The sequence below is a fragment of the Crocodylus porosus genome, unplaced genomic scaffold (genome assembly GCF_001723895.1).
Source record: "Crocodylus porosus isolate Cpor-Errol unplaced genomic scaffold, CroPor_comp1, whole genome shotgun sequence".
In the NCBI taxonomy this organism is placed as follows: domain Eukaryota; kingdom Metazoa; phylum Chordata; order Crocodylia; family Crocodylidae; genus Crocodylus; species Crocodylus porosus.
This window is the reverse complement of record NW_017728931.1, coordinates 45,182,911-45,198,956: the sequence shown is the minus strand read 5'-3', so window position 1 is coordinate 45,198,956 and position 16,046 is coordinate 45,182,911. Positions and strand designations below refer to the sequence as shown.

At 46.7% G+C, this 16,046-nt stretch overlaps 1 protein-coding gene across 2 annotated transcripts in view; it reads left to right on the top strand.

Annotated features, from left to right (window-relative positions):
- The window catches only part of LOC109316563, a 177,891-nt gene that overhangs the window by 56,445 nt on the left and 105,400 nt on the right, over positions 1-16,046 (top strand). For both annotated transcript variants that reach the window (XM_019544755.1, XM_019544756.1), the window contains exon 3: positions 2,905-3,088. In XM_019544755.1, the coding sequence (XP_019400300.1) occupies positions 2,905-3,088 (184 nt within the window). The remainder of the gene's footprint in view (positions 1-2,904; positions 3,089-16,046) is intronic.

The following is a 16,046-nucleotide window of genomic DNA, read 5'->3' as shown; positions in this document are numbered from 1 at the left end:
GGGGGGTGCCTCCCCTCCACCAAGGGAAGGAACAGGTGGGTGACTTCCATCTAACCTGGCATGTACGCCTGCAGGGGTGTCACGTGGCTCCCTGGGGGGCTGGGGCAAGTAGGAGCTGGGGGGGGCGTGACCCTCCTCAACCCACTTAGCCCGCTCCCAGCTGACTAGATCCCTCCCTCCATGGGCTCCTGTTTACCTGGATCATCAGGGGTCCTGGGGTTGCTGCTGGGGTCCCTGGGCTCATGGGGGCACAGCGGGGTTACACCTGCGCATCTCACACCGGAGCCAGGACTCTAGTCTGTAGCTTGCTGCCGTAAGGATTAAAAAGAATCTTTAACCACTGTTGAAAAAAATGCCCTGATATTAGTCTTCCTGCAAGTTGCATCAGAATTATTTCTTAGAAAGGGCTTTACTTTGGCGAGGAGTGGAAAAGATAGGGTTAGATCTTCCAGGTAGTCCTCACTGGTTTGGCTAGGGAGCAGAGGGGCAGGGCCAACCCTGCTCTCTGGGGCAGAAAGCACAGCCCAGGGCTGCAAAGCATGCTGGGATGCTGGGGGACTGTGGTTTAACTTGAATCCAGAAGGGGTCTAGGACAGAAGTTTCATAAACCGGCTTGACGTAAATCAGTAAAGTCTGATTGTGACAGGGTGTCTGAAGCACCCTCCCACAAACAGAAGCAGCAAGGACTGTAGGTGAAAAACTTACCTCTGGGAACTGAAGGAGCCACGGCAGATCCCAGCACAATCTGGACAAATGGGGATGCTGTCTGGGGCTGTGACAGATTAAAGGAAACCAAGCAGGGAAGGAAAAGATTGGCACAGGACAAGAACAAAGAGAAAGTAAGAGTTCCATGCCGGTATGCAAAGGAGGAACAGCTGGGTCAGGCAGGCAGCCAATAGGGAACTGCTGCATGGGACCCAGCTGAAGAAAGGGAGATTTAAGGGATGCTGAGGGAGTGTCTTGGGGAAGGCAGAAGAAGAAAGAGAGCAGAGGAAAGAAGGAGAGAAGAAGAGAGAGCAAGCAAGAGAAGATGAATGAGTAGAAGCCCCAAGGGTAAGCTCTGACCCTGCTACTTACCAGCCGAGGTCCAGCCGAGAGTGGGAGTCAATGAAGGAGCTTGAGTGACTGGTGAGTTGGACTCTGGTGGGTGAAGGGAACCACTCTGGGGACCTAGAAGAGGAGGAACACGAAGGTGGAGTTGCCCTCGCAGAAGGGGGAGGAGAAGAGAGCGAGGACCTCAGCCACAAGAGGGTGATGAGGGAAGAACCAGGGAAAAGGCAGCTGTCTTGGGACCCATGCAGGGAAGAATGGGGCAAGCAGCAAGGACTTAGGCAAGGACAGTAGATAGGATCCTTTGGGTTAAGATAATAATGAACCTTAGTGGCAATCAATATTGCCCAGTACATCAGGTGTGGTGAGGGCAGGGTATCTTAAACCAGTTTCAAGCATTTTAAAATATAGTTTATGTGTACTGAACTTCTGTTCTGTTACAAGTTTACACCAGATTCTGATCACTTAAACTGGTTTATGTATAACTTTTGTCCCTAGCACTGGAGCTTGATTGAAGACTCGCTTCTGCCGCTGTTTGCCCTTCTTTTGGGTTCCCAAGCCTGAAAATGGAGTCATTAGCTAAGACCTCTATGCCCGCATGGTGTTATATACCAACATTGGACACAATGGGCATATCCAGACAAGGGTGCATGTGCAGCAGCTCGTATTTCCCGTGGGACAGATAGCAGTGGCACATATTTATCCCACCTGTCCTGGCCCTAGCGGTCCTGGGGGCCTCCTGGGGCAGCAGTGGTACTGTCCAGTCACTTGGAGTCTGGACGGTAGCCAGAATGTGGCTGTGGCCAGCCATGCTCCATTTCTGGTGGCACATGTTGCTGCTGCATGCACCGTGCCACTTTTTCAGTGGTGGTTATTTTTGGCAGTGGGATCTCCTGGTGTCAGACTTTGGCACTGCACTGCAAATTAGAATGGGTGAACGTGAATGTGTACTGTATACAGTTTGTGGCACCTCAAGCAGCTTTGGGGCTCTGCAAACCACTTGTGCATGTTTGTCTGGACATGCCCCATCTGTGTATGGGGTTGTGCACCAGGTTTGTAGACTTGAGCTCTTCTGCTTAGTGGAATGAGAGGCTAGGAAGAAAGGTCAGTGTCAGAGTCTATCCTGAATGTCTTGCTATGACCTCCCATACTATAAGCCCGGGGTGCTCAACCCCCAGCTTGTGAAGGCATGTCATCCAACCTTCAGGGTTCCTTATGGATCATAAAATTTGGCAGTGGGGGAGCAGTGGCCACTGATTGCCGCTCCTCTCCTATCAAATTTTCAGACAGGGGGAGCCCTGTGAATCTGGTAGCATGGGTCTGCATCCTAGATTGAGTGTGTAGGGTTGATTAGGGCAGCAAGAGGCCAAGCAGGGCAGTATGGAGTGGCATGGAGCCAACTGGGGCACCACCGAGTTAAGCAGAGCTGAGCTGGACTGTGTGGGACTGTGTAGGGCCGAGTGGGGTGCTTCGAGGTGGATCAGAGTAGCATGGGGCTCAGTACTGACTCATGGACCAGCCCTATGCCACTTACCTAGCCTATGGAGCCAAAAGATTGAGCACCACTGATATAAGCTAAAAAATGAGAAAATGCATACAACCCCCACTCCAAACACAAAATACAAAAACCAAAACAACACCCCCACAGCATATCAAGCCAGCACATGGTTTTATTTTCTGTAGAGACAGATTCTTTGTTTTTATGTCCTCAGAATTTAAAGAATGGAAGACAGCTATAGGAAACTGATGCTACATGCACCCCTTTGTGTGTTGTCATTGGCTAAATGAACTTAATAGCGGTGACTCTTGCACACAGAATATCATTGGATTCTCACTCTTACTTTTTTCCCCCAGTGTAAGCACCACCATAAGGGACCTTCACTACCATGCCCCAGGTTTACAGCTCATATGAAGATCTCACCTGGTACTCGTGAGTCAACCTATACGCTTGGTACCACATTCCAGGATCTTCCAGTCAAAGAGATTAATCAAAACAGGGAAATCATTTCTACTCAGAGATGCCCATGGAAAAAATCAGGTAAAAATATTTGTGCTTTCAATATTTTATAAGGAATCTTCTGAAACATGTAAATTGTCAGCAATATAAAACGCATTTCTATTTGTTTCCAAGGGTCTAATGGAGAATATGCAGGTTTAGCAGAGTTAAGAAGGCTAACCAAAGCAAAATGGCATCTTTCAAAAAATGGAAAGCAGGAAAGTGTACAAACTCTGGCAGATAAAATGGAAAAGCAAAATAAGGCAGGCCAAAAAAAGAATTTGAGGAGGATCTTGCAGAAGATGCTGAAATTTATAATAAAAACTTTTAAAAATACATCAGAAAGAGGAAGCCAGCTAGAGAATTGGTTGGACTATTAGCTGATCAAGGAGTAAAAGGTGAACTCAGGGATGATAAGGCCATAGCAGAGAACTAAATGAATTACTTGCATGTCTTTTACTTTAGAGGATATTAGGGGGATTCCCACACCAGATCATCTCTTCCTAACAGATAAGTCTAAATATTGCATTTTCACTGAAGTGAAAACAGGCTTTAGAAAAAAATTGATAATATAAACATGATTAAGTCACTAGGATCAGATGGTATTCAGCTGAGAGTTCTGAAGGAACTGAAATATGAAATCATAGAACTGTTGGTAACTGTATTTAGCTTGTCATTACAAACAGCCTCTGTGCCAAAGGACTGGTGAGTTGCAAACATAATACTCTTCTTCAAAAAGAGGAGGGCTCCAGAAGTGATCCTAGGACTTACAGGCTGCTGAGTCTCACTTCTATCCCGGGCAAGTTAGTAGGAGCCATCAAGTGAAATCATCAGTCACAAGGGTAAATATGATATGTTGGACAAAAAATCACCATGGTTTCTTTGGTGGGAAATCCTGTCTCACCAATCTGCTGGGGTAAAAAGCATGTGGATAAGGAGGAAGCAGTGGATTTAGTCCCTTTGGATTTTTGAAGAGCTTTTGAAAAGGTCCCTCACCAAAAGCACTTTAAAACAAGTTGCCATACAATTGAAGATAAAGTTCCCATGTGGATAAAGAGCTGCTTAAAAGATAAGAAGCTAAGGTAGGGCTAAATGGTCACTTTTCAGATGGAAAAAGGTCAATAATTGGGTGCCTCAGGAATCTTTGCTGGGTCTAGTTTTGTTCAAAGCTTTCATAAATGACTTGGATAAAGGAGCGTACAGTGAAATCTCAAAGTTTGCAGATGTTACTAAAATATTCTGAGTAATCAAATCCAAGCTGACGGTGAGGAGGTACGCAAAGGTCTCACAATGCTGAGTGGGCAAAAAGTGGCAGATGAACTTCAAGGTTGACACGTGCAAGGTAATGCATATGGGCAGAAATAAAGTTGAGGTTATGTACATAGTGGTATGTCCTGAACTACCTGGAATGACTCAGGAAAGAGACCTTGGAGTCATTGTAGTTTTCTCAAAACATCAGCTCAATGCACAATAGCGACCCCAAAAAAGCCCAAAATTGTAAAGGTGCACTGATATATTGATCCATATTGGATCAACACCGATAAAAGGAAAATTGACATTATTGGCAATCAGCTATTTTTTGTTGGTGTAGTCGATAATGTCACTGATCAATGCCATGTGCATGTGCACAGTCGCAGCATGCATGCAACCAGGAATGCAGCTGGGCACCTTGGAAAGCAGTGTCTGGCCTGTGGCAGGGCACTGTTTGTGCCTGCCACTTTAAGGGCCAGAAGACAGCAGTGGGCAGGTGCCTGATTAGGGCAGCCATTTTAGATTCAGGGCTGCCCATATAAACAGGGCATTTTGCTGCTGGGAGGCTAGGCAACAACATTGCCTGGCTGCAGGTATCATCTGGAGGTAAGGGAGGAGCTGTAGGGGATGGTCAGGAGGCTCCTGGTCCTGGGCATGACCTAAAACTGCACCCTGCCAGGAGTGGGGGCCTGGTGGGGCTCTCAGTGTCATGGGAGCTGCCAGGAAATACCAGGCCACTTACCACCCCGGTGAAAGGTGGGCTGGGGCGCCTTAATCCCTAGCCCCCACAACCAGGTGGGTTACTCCCTTTGTAGGGTCTAGAAGGTGGACCCCAGGGAGAAAGAGAGTCAAGCCATAGACTCTTAACCTGTCTTGACATCCCCTGACTGGTCCAAGCAGGAGCCAGGACTGGAAGGGTCAAAGGGCCAGGGGCCCACCATGAGGAACGCCCAAAAGCTGAGGGCCTGGGGTTCTGACTGGCTTGGAGGTAGGCCAGGGCTAGTAGTCAAAGGTCCTGGGGGGACCACACCCATAACGGGGAGCAGCTCAGGGAGCTATGCAGCTGGGAATGAAGGCAGAATGGGCTGCCTGAATGGAGAGATCTAAGTGGGGTCCAACGAGTAGGATTCTGGGGCCTAGTGTGGGGCCGGTGATATGGATAACATCTGGATGCCATCTGCGAGGGTTGGGCTGTGGTGTAGGGGAGGAACGGAGCTGCAGATAGTGTCCCCTGCCATCGGGGTAAGAAATGGGTAGCCTCCTGCCTAATTAGCATCAATTAATTAATTAACAACAAGGTGCGGTGGGTGAGAAGGCAGGCGGTTAGCCCAGAAACAGGTGGGCAGGCCACAGGGAAATTGGCTCTGAGACAGCCCCCTGTTACAGGCCAGTAAATCTGGGGAGGGGAGCGGAATGGGCATGGTAGGGGGAGATTGAGGCCCCCACAGTGAGGGAGGGAGTGGGGCTGGGGCAGGGGAAGGGGAAGGGGCAGCAGCAGGTACTGCACTTCCCAGCCAGGGTGGGGCACAGGATGGAGATACAGGTGGCTTGTCTGGTGGATGGTGGAGGGGGTGCGGCTCCCTGCTGTTGCATACCTCCCTGGTGGAGGCATGGAGTGGGCATATGTCCCCTGGATTTGTGTGGGGCAAGGGTGGGCTGCCCACTGCGGGCTTGGGGCCAGGGGCTGTGCTGGCCTTTTCCCAGTAAGTAGGCTGGGCTGGGGTTGCGCTTGGAGTGGGTGAGGGGGCGGTGGCGGTGCTGGGAGAGGGGGGGATATGGGGTAGGATAGAGCCACTCCAAAGTTTGCCATAATCCACCTGTAGCCACCCCTCTCAGTGCTGCCACTGTATGCCCCGCCCCTGCCCACCATGATATATTGGTACACACACATCTATAATTTTTGGCTTTTTTTTGTCACTGCTGTGCATTGAGCTGATGTTTTTAGAAAACTATCTACAATGACTCCCAGGTCTCTTTCCTGAATCTTTACAGGTAGTTCAGAGCATATGACTGTGTACATAAAGTTGAAGTTATTTTTGCCCATCTGCATTACCTTGCACTTGCCAACCTTGGAGTTCATCTGCCAGTTTTTGGTCACTCAACATTGTTAGACCTTTGTGCAGCTCCTCCTCCTCAGGTTGGATTTGCCTAGGACTTCAGTATGTAAAGCAGAAGGCTCAGGTGGTTATGACAGAGGTCTATGGAATCATATAGGGTGTGGTTAAAGTGAATAGGGAACTGTTATTTATCAAGTCCCAGAATACAAGAACTAGGGGACACCCATTGAAGTTAAGAGATGAGTTTAAAACGAACAGGAGGAAGTACTTATTTATGCAGAGAGTAGTTAACTTGCTGAACTTGTTGCCACAGGAGATTTTAGAGGCAGATAGTATAGCCAGATTAAAAAATGGACTAGAGAACTTAATGGAAGACAGGTTCATTAATATCTGTTAAACAGTCCAGGAATGTATCCTTGGACATCCCTAAACCAATGATGGTAGATGCCAAGGAAGGTTTGACAGGAGACGATTACTCTACATATGCCCTGTTCATATATGGTCACAAGTGATACCTTGTGCCCCTGCTAGTTGTCCCCAGGGAACACCTGTGCCATGCGCTCTCTGGCACATAGCAGGTTACCCCTGGTGGGGTAGGGGAGGCTGGGGCCAGCACTGAGCTTGCCCCAGCAGCCTTACCTGGGATCCTGGGGCCTGCCAGGGCTGCAGCACTGGCAATCCTGCTGCTCAGAGCCTGGCCAGCAGCCAGAGCATAGCTTTGGCCAGCCAGGCTCTGATTTTGAGAGGTGCACATTGCCCCACGTGCGCTGCTCTGTTTTTTGAGGGGGTTTTTTTGTGTGGGTTTTTTTGACACCTGGCTGCTCCTTTGCAGTGCAGAAAACAGCTGAATATGTGGCGTGTGGCTTTGCAGACATGTCTGCAGCATCACATACTGCCGCGGCCTTAAGTTTTAAGACCTGAAGAGACATGCAGTCTAGATTTCAGGGGATGGAGATTTCTCTGTACCCCAAGGCAATCTCTTCCAATGATTAGAGCATCCTCACCATTAGAAATCTGTGCTGTACTTCCAATTCAGGTTTATTTAACTTTGACTTGCAGCCATTGGATCTCATTATGCAACAAAAAAACAGTATTTGTTGACCCAATTTTTAGTTGATGTTTTTCAGATGTATGTATCAGCCTTTTTGAACTGTTTTTCTGGTCCTATAATATATCAGGTCAATATGCCAGAGGGCTTCTTGCTCTTAATGTTTTCTTTTCTCCATAAGTTTGCATGATTTTGATATAAAGTTGCACTTGCTTCTGGATAGGTTGCAAGCACACCGGAAACATGTCATACTGATTTTCATGAATACTATAGTCTATGTCTTGGAAAAAGCCATGACGACACCTTGGCATGCAGGACCTACTTAAGAATATTGCCTTGAGTTGTTAGGAATCAGCAGGAGGGATTGTGTAACCTTTTAGCTGTCTCTAAAAAGCAGAAGGTCCAGTTTGTTCCTTCCCAGTAGTTTAGGGTCAAATGTTTACTCAGCAGGAAGTAAGACATTTTCTCTATAGTCTTCAGCTTCAAAGGAAAATTGGTGTGAGGCCAAATGCCAAGTGCTTTGGAAATTCTTCCCTATGGACTAGGGGCTACAGTTTATCCCAAATGATTGCTAAGAAAGGGCACAGATTCATCATGGGGAGTCTTGATTTAAGAAGCTTGTATTTAAGAACTGTCTCAAATTCTTCAAATTTAAGTGGAAGTGTATTTTACAATAGATAGTTTGATAATACAAGGTGAATATAGGCAGCTTCTACATTAAGGATATTTAGATGCCTTTTGAGAGAGAGTTTACTTTTTGTATTTAACTGACTAGGAAATCTGAATTTTTTTCTGAAATGTACCAAATATTACATCAGCATATTACTATAGTCATATGTGTAAAAATTAAAATATGCCTTCTGTGTTTGAAAATATGTTGCAAAAATGTTCTGTAGTAGAATGTTACTCCATGTGTTAAAATGCTCCCTGACTCTGTGTGTGTCTACATGTGTGTGTGTAAAATGCCAAAGTAACCATGCATCAAGGGAAGACTCTCATATAAGCAGTTAGATACACAAATCCATTGCTCTATTTTGAATATTTCTAAAATATATGTTTAAAATTTGTATATAGTCCTCCTTGTAAATTTTTAGATGACTAAGATTTTTTTTAAATTATTGTGTAAGTTACTTAGATGATGATGTCATGTGAAATAAAGGTTGTATTGATTAGTGTATCTATAATATACATACTGTTACCTATGCTGCCAATTATGAAAGAGTATAAAAATAGCAGGAAAAAGTAACTGTCATTAAGATTGCTTACTTATAAATGACTAGAAATAAGATGTTATAGAGTTACCAAACATTAACCATTCAGACTTACATTTTTATGCTAAGGTTTAGACTCGGGCACAGGCAGTGTGGGCAGTGGCTTTCTTTTCTCCCTCTAGTTTCAGTTAAAATGTTTCACTTGTGTTTTTTTGAGACTGAGGTCAAGAAAAATAATATTATTTTGTCTGTGGATGTCAGGACTGTCACAACTTCTGGACAGTTAGGAGGTGCATGCTGTGAGGGCTGCCCTTTTCCCAAGTCCCCCATGCCATGTGGGCAGACCCACACATGCTGTGAGACCTCCCTTCCCCTCCACAGCCACATGCACCATATAGGCAGCCTGCCCTACAGTGCAGCGAGCCCAGCTACTTCCTGGTGCACACACAACACCTCCACAATCTTCTGGCCATGGACATTGTGAAGGCAGCCCACCTGCAGCATGGGCAGCCTGACTCTCTCTCCTTTGAGTGTGCATCACATGTAGCCTCCCCCACTGCACTTCATCACAGGCACTCTGCTTCCCTCCAACTGCAGCTCCTTGCCCCCATGAGAGGGGCCAGGAACCCAAAGCTGCATGAGGGAGAGAGAGCACCCAGAGCAATGTGTTGAGTGGCAGCCGGGCAGGAGCTCATGGGCTGCTGGTTGGACAAGCCCTGTTTTTAAGTGTTTCCAAGAGAGGCTCTGATCCAGTGGCTCTCAACCTTTTTGCACTTGAGTTACCCCTTGGTTGACTCAAGGCACCCCTCCTTAACTTCTGTGAATTGAGCAGCATTATTTCAAAACTAATTTATTTATTATAGTGGTTACCTCCTTGTCCCAGGCAGTGGGCACAGGGCAGCAGCCAGGCATGAAGGTGCCTAAGCCTTTACTCATCTCCTTACATGTCTCAACACCCTTCAAAAGATCTTGCAGCACAGTAGGGTGCCATGGTTGAGAATCACTGCCCTCATGCCTCTACGGTTTCAAATGGGGACTTGATATTTGGTAGAAGCCCCTAGTGGTGACAGGACTACATGCCTTGAGTCACCCATGTAAAAGTACATCCAAATGTCTCGCACTTATAAGCCCCTGAAAAATCTCAATCTCTACATGCTTAGTAGGGAATTATTATGAATTCTTTGTGGATTCCATTTGTGCTGAGCAAATGGTCCTTCCTTTCACACGTAACTACCTGTCATCAGGCTAGACATGTGTCTTCCCCACAGAATGAATATGATGCAATCAAAGGCTTCAGGGATTAAGCTCTTCCCTGCAGTTACTCTTATAGGTGACAAACATATAGGCTGCTGTGGTGCTGTACATAGGAAATGACACCGGAGAGAATGTTTGCCTCTCTGGAATGGATGCTGGAGCTTGGGACTGGAGGAGAACTAGAACTAGGGGTCACAAAATGAAACTTGTAGGTAGTAAGTTTAAAACTAACAAAAGGAAATTCTTTTTCACACAGGGAGTGTCTACATGAGACATTTACTGTACAGTTGCCTAATTAAATGTCTCAGAGTCTACACATGCACCCATTAGGAAATACAAGTTCTACCCTGCTGCAGAGTTTTTTCAAGTGCAGCAGTGCACATGTAGGGACTGACCTGCTGGCTGGGGCATGAGGGTGCTTTAGTGAGGGGGCTGTCCGATGGCTACCCCATGCTGAAGCACCCGTGTGCCCAGCCAGCACCTCTGCAGCACATTGAGCCCAGCTGGAGCAGCCCTAGGTTGGCAGGCTGACCCCACCCCCCCAGGTTTCCTGCGAACCAGGGCTACTCTGACCCAGCTCAATGTGCTGTGGTCCAGGCACACATGCAGATGTGCACCTGACAGCAATAAGCTCTAGAGTGATAAGATTCAATGCTTATTGCTACATGTTAATAGGCATGTGCAGACACACCCACAGTGTGTAATTAAAGTGTGTAACTTGTTGTCCCCAGATGTGAAAGCTGACAGTTTAGCCAGATTCAGAAAAGAGGTAGCACAAATTCTTGGAGGGAAGGAGCATCAGTAGCTGTTGAGAATGGGAGTTAGGGATACAGCTCCTGAATTAGAACTTCCTAGACCTTAAATCAGGGGCGGGCAAAATATGGCCCATAGGCCTGATCTAGTCTGCCAAGCTACTCTATCCAGCCTGTAGGACCCCCTAACAAAATTAGAAAATTATTATCTTCTTGTGGCTGCCTGTCATAGATGACAAGGCACCAGCAGCAGCAGGGCCCAGGAGATGTTGGCAGCAGGACCCAGCACAACCCCTGCCACCTCACCCTCATCCCATCCCCAGCTGGAAGCTTCTGCCTAGTAGAGGCCTTGGATGCTGGGGCTGTTCCCCACCTCTCTCCGCCCAGGAGCAGAGAATCAGATAAGAGTGGGTGAGGAGGGGAGGTGGAAGGATTGCTGGTGCAGCAGCAGCCAGCCTGGCCCAGCCAGCCCCATGCAGTTCCCAGCTGGCTTCTGCTACGCCTTGCGGTCTGTCCCACTCTGCAGGCAAAAACCGAGTGCTGCCAGAGCAGTGGATAGGCTGGGAGGGGAAGGGGTTGGGAGGGGGAGCGATGGTAGCAGGCAGGGAAGGAAGGGAAATGGCAGGGGAAAGGCAGCAGGGGCAGGGGGGAAGTGGTAGTGGGCAAGAGTGTGGGGCCCTGGGGGTCACGGCTGGCAGCAGCATGAACCAGCTGGGAACCATGGAGGCTGGGCTGGCTCCCACTGCATTCTCCAGTCTGGGGTTGCAACTGGGAAGCACACAGTGCTGGGAGGTGCCTGGCAGGGCTGGCCAGCTCCGTGCTGCACCGCACAGTTCCTGGCTACAATGCTGGGCTCCATTGCCTGCATTGGGCATGAGCACCCTAAGCAGTCCCAGCTATAGCTGCTGCTAGTAGCGGGGGTCATGCACCATGTGGGGATCCTCACACCGCTCCACCCTCTCTCACACTCCACAAACCTCACACACCCACACCCTGCCCCCACAACCTGCCACATATACACACTCCAATATACCCTATGTGCCACCACACAGCCACAACTCCTCACAATGCCCACACCCCACCATACACCCCTCCACAATATAAAAGAGTGAGACTTTATTTTTGAGTTATTATGCAATCCCTTCTATGTACAGTACACAAATACAAATCATGACAAATATTGTTTGTAATAAAATAAAAATATGTTATAGTAGGTGTTTGACTTCTAGTGTATGACTTGGTTTCTTTTTGGTTTTTAAGATGGCAACCTCCCTCTCCCAAAATGAGTATTTCTGGGGGGTAAGGGGAGGGACTTCTGGTGCCAAAGATCAGGGGTTAGGGGTGGAACTTCCAGTCCCAATATGGCGACCAGAGGGTGGGGCAACTTTCAAGGGGTGGGGATACCCATGTGGCCCTCGACAGCTTACCAAAACTCATTAAGTGGCCCTCCAGCCAAAATAATTGCCTGCCCCCACCTTAAATGCTAGAAGCTGCACGTGGGAGGGGAACAGTGGAAAACTCCCTGGTCATACCCAGTTCACTCTCCCTTTCAGCATCCGCTCTGCCACTGTGTGACATAGGATGCTGGGCTAGATGGACCTGTGGTCTGACCCAGTCAATGGCAGTTATGTTTTTATGAAGAATGATAGAAATCTGCAGAGGAGATTTAAGAGAAAGACATGGAAGAAAGTGCTAGGGCAGGATAATACAGGAGCAGAGGACAAGGGGGTAAGAGGTAGGAAGCAGGTACGTCGAGGTGGGGGAGGAGAAGTGGGGAATGATGGAGGGGAGTGGCAGCCACAGTCAATTTGGAAGTGGCAACTTGCCTTTGGACAGAGCTCCATTAATTTGTCTCCCGGGTCCTGAAAGGTTGCTAACTCTTGGAATGGCAGCTAAATTTTCCTGTCAGAGCTAGGTGAGAAAACCAGCTGCCATGTTTTTAAAGAAAGTTTGAAGGCAGTGACAGGCTTCTCCCACAGTGCCTGCTAAAATGCAACAACAAAAAATCCTAAACATATCATGTCTAGCCCATGCAAATTTAAATTCTATGCATTATGTTAGCTATGCTGATAGGCAGTGCTACCAAGTTCTGAATTTCCTTAGGCTTAGTGACAAAGAATCAGGGAAACTTGCTATCTTTTTTTGTCACTAGCTCACATATTTTAGCAAAAGAGGATTCAGGCCCTTTTACAGCAAAGTGTTTCAAGATGCAAAAAGTTAATCTCAGGCTTAAGTGCTCTACTGAACAGGACTGGTCTTAAGCAATTAGGACCTGAAACATTTTGACTGAATCCTTTGGCCAGGTCAACAAGAAATCTGGAGGACTGCTTTTGGGGGGAAGATACTGTTTTTCCAATATAAATTTTAAAGCGAGTTGGCTCAGAAAATTATTGTCCGATTTCTGTATACAGACATGGAAGTCTGATTTGCAGTCCACCCACATAGCAGCACAACTGCCTTTCATGATGCGGTAGAGAGAGGCTTTTATTATTTTGTACTAGTTTGGTTTATTGAAGGAATGATGCAAACACAAACAGGAGGTTTTAGCTCTCAGAAAAATTCAGGAAGCATCCTTTAGGGAGGGGGGGGAGGGGTTATCAAAGTCCCCATCCTGCTGTACTCATATAAATGCTCCCTCTTTTGTTCCTGCAGAACTCTGGAGAATGAAACCAAAACACAAAGCCAAGGAAGCACCGCGGAGTGAATGCAACAGTGTTTCCTTAATCCATGTGGATCAAAAACATGAACGTTTTGATTCTGTAAAGAATCTTCCTCAGCATGCTGGATTAATCACATGGATTAATAAAACACTGTTGCATTCACTCAGTGGTGCCTCCTCCGCTTTGTATTTTCTTGTATTATTCTTAGAAGCCCTGCAGGAATAGAAGAAAGAGCATTTATATGAGTACCATAGGCACTGGGAGTTTTATAAAACCCACCCTGTATAAGATATGCTTCTTGAATTTTTCTGCATGGAGCATGCATTCTTAATTTTTCTCTGTACTAAACCCTTGGTTTATCTTAACATTTGTTCCCTCCCCCATCTTGTTGCTGTTTGGTATTGCAGTGAAATGGCGCATTAGAAATAGTATTTCTGAACTCCATTGCCACTTAAATTATAGTCTGGGGAAAAAACCCTGTGTGTTCATTTCAGCCACTTGATAAGAAGCGGAAGTTGTTAGCAGGGATCATCTTTAGAGGCCCTCTTGACTCTTAACAGGTTTCTTACCTGTGATGGATCTTCTTATCTGCTAGACTGTTAGTCTGGGTTGGATCCCCTCCTCTTTTCCAGTACAGACAATACAGTAAGTTTTTCATTCTCCCTCTACATACTTACACTTTTATATTAAAAAAAAGTTGCACTTTAAACATGTACTAGGGATATCCAGGTAATAAATTGTGATATGCTAAATTATGACAAATTGCAATTCTCGTGCAACTGTGTTCTCCCTATCTCTCCTCTGTCCACTTATTCCCCTTTTCTAAACTGTTTACAAAAGCCATCTGCTACAAAAATATTCCCTCATGTCCCCCCAAATTTGGAATTCATTTCACATCTCCCACTTTACTGGCCCAAGTGCTGGGATGACCAATATTCTGTTCGGTTCCAGTTATAATTTAAAGTGATACCTAAAACAGGTCACCGGCTTTGCAGTATCACGCACACAATTTGCCTCTAATTCTGGCTGTCCTAAAATATCCTACTTACTAAAGTTTAACACTTCCATTTTAAAATATTAAATCCCTCCAATTTAGAAATATTACAGATTAATCAATTTGAATTTGTATCACTGAATTCTATAGTTGGGTACAGGTTAACTAATGTCAAGAGCATCATCTGATGTAACAGTTTAGCAAGCCAGTGAATCCTTCAGTCCAGTCCCTGACCTAGATACTATATTTACTCAAATAGAAGATGACCCTGATTATAAGATGAGCCACGCAATGATTAGATTCTATATATGGAACAGTATAAATTTGTTATACTTTTCCAGGTACAGAATCTAATTATTGGAAGTTTGTCTTGAATGTGTCTTCCTTCCCACTGCTACAGCAGGGAAAATAAATCTGGGGCGGGAGGGGTGAAGGAAGCGTCAGGTAGGTCCTTTGCTCTCTGCTTCCCCCAACCTTTTCCGTTGGCAGTCCCTCTCTTTACTGTCAGACCCTGCTCTCCCTGAGCACATGGAAGTGAGGAGCAAATTTGAAAAAAATAACATTGAAATTAAACATGGATGTAAGAATTTGCATACAGTACTCATGTACTTGGTTAATCCAGAATTGATGCATGTTATATATTTTTTGAAACTGCTGCAAGTTTTAACACAGGTACTCCATAAGCACACTTTTAAGCAGTGCAACTATGCACAATATGGGTGCACCCAGACATGCATGGATATTTGGTTCTCTGGGGACAAGTAGCAGTGATGCACCTTGAGCTGCCACTTCTTGTCCCTGGGGAAAGCCCATGCCATGCACACTTTAGCATGTGGCAAGTTGCCCTGGGTGGCATAGAGGAGGCTGGGGCCAGCACTATGCTGGGCCCGGCAGCCTTACCTGGGATCCTGGAGGCCTTCCGGAGCTGCAGCCACAATGATCCTGCTGGCCTCAGCTCTGCTTTTTAGCCCAAGTGTGCGCTGCCCTAGCATGTGCTGCTTTGGGGTTTTTTTGCCCTGAATCAAAAAAAAAAAAAACCAGCGGAAAAAAATGGAACAGCACATGCTTTGTCAGTGTGCCCTTGTAGTGCAAAGAACTCTGGGCTGTGTGGTGTATGGCACTGCAAACGTGTTTGCAGCATCACATACAGCACGAGTGTGCTCGTCTGGATGTGCCCTCTTAGTCCAAAGCCAAAAGCTCATGATTTACCACCCAGTTCATTGGGCCAGGCCCCAGCCCAGTCATCAGCATTTCAAGCTATGGTGACCCCATGGCTCAGCACTAGTCAGCAGGCACATCTATAAGAGATGCTTATTGCACAGTTACCTAATTAACTGTACAGTAAACTTCTTATGTCTACACATGTGCCCCTGTTGGGGTGCACAAAACTAATAAACTCTAAAGCAGGTTAGGACTTCTAAAGTCCTACCTTGCTGTGGAGTTTTTTTGTGAGCAGCAGCGCACAGGTAGATGCAGAGCTGGCTGGCGGGGGCAGGAGGCATAGAATGAATACCTATATGCTTGACTCCTCCATGATCAGAAGTCAAGAAGCAGCTTTCTTTTTGCATCTCTGCATTCCCCAGATGTGGGGAGAGGGGGGTGGCTGTAGTTTGGGGAAGGTGTGTGTGTGATGGTTAGGGGGGTGGGGAGTGGACATGACACTTGTCCACAGCTCAACTCTCAGTCCTGGAGAAGATGAAGTACCACAGGCACCTGCCCTCCCCATCCAGAGCCTTCCCAAAAGGGTCTAGAGAAGGTGCAGGGAGCATTACC